This window comes from Pygoscelis adeliae, unplaced genomic scaffold, assembly GCF_000699105.1.
Source record: "Pygoscelis adeliae isolate BGI_AS28 unplaced genomic scaffold, ASM69910v1 Scaffold359, whole genome shotgun sequence".
Classification (NCBI taxonomy): Eukaryota; Metazoa; Chordata; class Aves; order Sphenisciformes; family Spheniscidae; genus Pygoscelis; species Pygoscelis adeliae.
In genome coordinates, this window is record NW_008825553.1 from 1,313,479 (window position 1) to 1,318,176 (window position 4,698).

Here is a 4,698-nt window from a genome sequence, read left to right on the forward strand (position 1 = left end):
GGAGGTGCTGGGGGAGGATAAGCTCATGGCCATCCTGACGGAGCGAGAGCTGAAGATCTACTGGGGGACCGCCACCACGGGCAAGCCGCACGTGGCCTACTTCGTGCCCATGTCCAAGATCGCAGACTTCCTGAAGGCAGGGTGTGAGGTAGGTGGCCAGGCTGGGAGCTCACACCCTGCGGGGCTTTGTCACCACGCTGGTGGGTGGGAACGTGCAGTTCCCCTGAGCAGCGCGGCACTGACTCTGTCCCCCTCCGTACCAGGTGACGATACTCTTTGCTGACCTCCATGCTTACCTAGACAACATGAAGGCCCCCTGGGAGCTGCTGGAGTTGCGCACCCGCTATTACGAGAACGTGATCAAAGCCATGCTGGAGAGCATTGGGGTGCCCCTGGAAAAGCTGAAGTTCGTCCGGGGCACTGACTACCAGCTCAGCAAGTGAGTCCTGGGGTGCCCGGTCCTTTGGGGAAGGAAGAGCCCGACCCGGGGCTCTGCTATTCCTGAGCTTGCCCTGTTCCTGAGCCTGCTCCCAGGCACTGTCATTCAGGGAACAAAGTGAAGGTGCCTCCAGGCCTTGGCTCCTCTTGATGTGGCCAGAACCAGTGTTTGCGTGAAGCGGCTCTAAAAGATGTCCCCCTCCCCGGTGCTAACAGTGCTGTCCCTTCCCACAGGGAGTACACGCTGGACGTGTACCGCCTCTCGTCCGTGGTGACGCAGCACGACGCGAAGAAGGCGGGAGCGGAGGTGGTGAAGCAGGTGGAGCACCCCTTGCTGAGCGGTTTGCTCTACCCTGGCCTGCAGGTGCGTCATGGCGAGGCAGGTCGGCAGAGCCGCTTGGCCAGGGAGGTGCTGGGCGAAGCCAGGACTGCAGGGACACGCGAGGCTGAACGCCGAGGTCGTTATACTCCACCCCAATATTACACCTGGCAGCAGCACAAAGCGTAACCCGAGCGCAGAGCTGCTTTTACAGCGACTCCGGCCAGCTGCAGGACAGCAGGCAGTCGGGAGAGCTCCCGTCCTTCCCGGGGCGGGAGTGCCCTGGCAGAGGCTGGGCAGATCCTGGGGGACGGGCAGGACCTCCAAAGGCTGAGCACAGCTGGGGTGCGGAGTCTTGGGCCCGGCCTCGAGGCTGTGTGTGTCTCTCTGCAGGCCCTGGATGAGGAGTACCTCAAGGTCGACGCACAGTTTGGAGGAGTTGATCAGAGGAAGATATTCACCTTTGCAGAGAAGGTGGGGAATGGGGGGTCTTTCAGAGCCCCCTGCGATGCTGACGCCTGGCTCAGGGCTCGAACACTCGCTAATCCATTGAGAGAAGCGTGTCTGTGATTTCGGTCGGCACCACAGCGCCCTTCGCAGCTCCCGCTGCTGCTCTTGTGGTCTGCAGGGCTCTGGCGTGCTGCCACGCAGCCCTGGCTGTGGCCGTCAGAGCCTTGTGAACTCGCGATAGCTTTCTGGGTCCTGTTATTCTGGGTCCCCAAGTTATCTGGAGCCAGGAGCAGGATTGTGAGTTAAAGATGATCTTCAGAAGAGGATTGTCCGTGACTTGCCTCCTTGCTTTTTCCCAGTACCTTCCTTCCCTGGGCTATGCCAAGCGCGTCCATTTGATGAACCCCATGGTTCCCGGTCTGACAGGCAGCAAAATGAGCTCGTCAGAAGAGGTTGGTCCCTGAACGGTGGCTGTGGTCAGGGGTTCTGCGGGGGGACGGGTTAATGGCTGGCGGCGGAGAGGCTGCACCCCAAGAGAAGGTGACTTCTCTCTCCGTTCACACTGGGGTCTAAGAAGAAGTTGTAGCAACTCCAGCATGAGTTGCCTCTTTTGGGCAAGAGCTTGGGTAAAGGGCTGCGGAAATCTCTTCCTCCAGGACTCAAAGATTGACCTTCTGGACCGCAAGGAGGATGTGAAGAAGAAGTTGAAGAAGGCTTTCTGCGAGCCAGGGAACGTGGAGAACAACGGTGTCCTCTCCTTCATCAAGCACGTCCTCTTTCCCCTTAAGTCAGGTGAGGGGCTCCCCATGCTCGGGCACTGGGGCTAGTCTTTCCTGTGGGTAAGAGGAGGGGACGGGAGCGTGTCCCCCCTGAAGCAGGCTGCCCCTGAGAGCCCCCTCCCCAGCCCCTGCTGCGATCCCCCTCGGCTCTTGGGCTAAGTGGGACGGGTGGTTTCTCTGGCTGAGCAGGGAGTGAGTCTCCGCTTGGGTTAATCTGCGCCTTAAAATCTGTGTGTCGCAGAGTTTGTGGTTCTGCGAGAAGAAAAATGGGGAGGAAACAAAACCTACACAGCCTATGAGGCCCTGGAGAAGGACTTTGCTGAGCAGGTGAGTGCCGGGAGGGACTGAACCCCCTCCCTGTCCCCGAGGCTCCTGAGGGTGCTGTGGGAGGGCTCTGAGCAGCAGTGGGAGATGGAAATCCGCACCAGGGGAGAGCGTGGAGCAGAGTGTGGCCCAGTGCCTGTAGGGTGGCAGGGTGCTGCCAGCCGGGAGAGCCCGAAGGTGAGAGGATGGGTGAAGGATGGGGGGGCACCAGCTGTCCTGTTGCAGGACAGGACCATGTCAGCCACATCCTGGAACAGAGCAGCGGTTCAACTGTTTTCGGCTGTCCCCAGCTGAGGCCGCAAGCAAAAGCGGCCAGAAGAGGGATTCTGTGGTCCGAGGGGGAATCAGTCCAAGTGCTGGGGTTCATCTCCCCGCCCACTGCGTGGTCTCCAGTTCCTGCCTCTCTGGACTCAGATCAGTGACTCGAATTCTGCTGCTCTCTGTGCCCTGGAGGAAACCATGCAGGAACCTGTCTGTTTGTCGCGATACAGGTCGTGCATCCCGGAGACTTGAAGAACTCGGTGGAAGTGGCCCTGAACAAACTGCTCGACCCCATCAGAGAGAAATTCAACAGCCCGGAACTGAAGCAGCTGACCAACGCAGCGTATCCCAACCCGTCCAAAGCCAGTAAGGAGGTGCTGGGAGCTCGGGGAAGTGGGGGCCTGGCCAGTGGGTGGGAGAGAGTCCCTCCAGGGGCTGAGGTTAGAGAGAGGTTCTGAAACTTCAGTCTCAGGAGCAGCCCCGGAGAGTGTTAGGAAGGGTGAGGAAAGGCCAACGCCAGGGGTTTTTGCCTGCCCCAGGGAGGATAGATGCCAGCGTGCTTCTCTGGTGCTTGAGAGGCCAGCAAAGCGGAGGAGGGACTGTGCTCGGTGGTATAGAGACAAGCAGGGAATTCAGCGGGCCCCAGGGCCAGCATTTGGGGGTCACTGTGTGCTCCCCAGGGCTTGGCCAGCTCCCTGGGTTTATGCCGAGTGGCACGACTGTTCCCTTTGCGCTGCAGAGCCTGCAGAGAAGGGCACCAAGAACTCGGAGCCGGAGAACGTGGTCCCATCCCGGCTGGACATTCGCGTTGGCAAAGTGATCAGTGTGGAAAAGGTACCGGCACAACGGGGAGAGGGGAGTGACCTTCCCACGTGGTGACACGGGCAGTCGCTGTGTGGGGCGGGTCTGCCCCCTTCTTCTCTGCCACCCCAGTCCCCTCCCCTGCTCCTCACCTTGCTTCTGCTTGGCAGCACCCAGACGCCGACAGCCTGTACGTGGAGAAGATCGATGTGGGCGAGCCTGAGCCCCGCACCGTGGTCAGTGGCCTGGTGCAGTTCGTCCCCAAGGAGCAGCTGCAGGACAGGCTGGTGGTGCTGCTTTGCAACCTCAAGCCCCAGAAGATGAGGGGTGTGGAGTCGCAGGGCATGGTGCTGTGTGCCTCCAGGTGAGGGAGGGGGGCATCAGGGCCGTACCCTTCCAGGGGTGCAGTCCAGACCCCCTTCTCCTGCCCCCAGAGCCCGGCGGGGCTGAGGGGCAGGTGGGTACCTCCTCGGGGTGGCTCTGCTTCCTCCATGCCCCTCTGCAGCGTGGGGGAGCCGCGGCAGGTGGAGCCCCTGGACCCGCCGGCCGGGTGCTGCGCCGGGGAGCGCGTCTACGTGGAGGGCTACGAGGGCGGGGAGCCCGACGATGAGCTCAAGCCGAAGAAGAAGGTCTTTGAGGAGCTGCAGGTGAGGAGCTGCAGCAGGGGGCTGGGCCACAGCTTGGAGTAGCTGGGGCTCCAGGCGTCGAGTGGGGCAGTGCTTAGGGCCACGCGGATGCCACTGTCCCCACCTCTGGGTGACCCCAAATTAGCTATTTGCTGCTCACTGCTCGTGTTTGCTACTGTCAGCAAAGACGTGGAGGAGACAAACCTCTCCACCGGCCGAGCAAGGCGCCGCTGCCCCGCTGGCAGCCCAGGCCTGACCCTGCCCCCCCCTGCTTTGCTCCCCAGGCCGACTTCCGCGTCTCCGAGGACTGTGTCGCCCAGTGGAAGCAGAGAAACTTCCTGACCAAGCTGGGGAGAGTCTCCTGTAAAAGCCTGAAGGGAGGGAGCATCAGCTAACAAGCGCCAGAGCCGCGGCTCGTGCCTCCTGCCTGGCCCCCTCCACCACCTCAGCCAGGCTCTCCTCCCTGGTCTCTGCCATCTCCTCCCCAAGTGCCCCGAGCCGGGGGCTCAGCCCCGCGGGACCCGGGGGCTCTGGGACTGAATTTGCAGCCTCCCACCTGGAGAGCTGCCTCCGACATCCCCCTCGCCCTGGGCCCGCTCAGCCGGCGTCCGTGCCTTGGCTGCGGGCCAGCTCTGGGGGACTGGCGGTGGCACCACACCTAAGGGACCCGTGTGACTTGTGCCGTGGCCTCAGGCTCTAC

The 4,698-nt window shown here is 62.0% G+C and overlaps 1 protein-coding gene across 1 annotated transcript in view; it reads left to right on the plus strand.

The window, feature by feature from the left end:
* Positions 1-4,678, plus strand: part of YARS (tyrosyl-tRNA synthetase) — an 8,046-nt gene extending 3,368 nt beyond the window's left edge. The window contains exons 2-13 of the mRNA XM_009332210.1: positions 5-148; positions 264-439; positions 673-802; positions 1,151-1,231; positions 1,567-1,659; positions 1,864-1,999; positions 2,228-2,313; positions 2,802-2,937; positions 3,311-3,405; positions 3,543-3,736; positions 3,878-4,019; positions 4,283-4,678. Of these exons, the coding sequence (XP_009330485.1) occupies positions 5-148; positions 264-439; positions 673-802; positions 1,151-1,231; positions 1,567-1,659; positions 1,864-1,999; positions 2,228-2,313; positions 2,802-2,937; positions 3,311-3,405; positions 3,543-3,736; positions 3,878-4,019; positions 4,283-4,393 (1,524 nt within the window). The 3' untranslated portion in view covers positions 4,394-4,678. The remainder of the gene's footprint in view (positions 1-4; positions 149-263; positions 440-672; positions 803-1,150; positions 1,232-1,566; positions 1,660-1,863; positions 2,000-2,227; positions 2,314-2,801; positions 2,938-3,310; positions 3,406-3,542; positions 3,737-3,877; positions 4,020-4,282) is intronic.
* Positions 4,679-4,698: the final 20 nt, after the last annotated feature.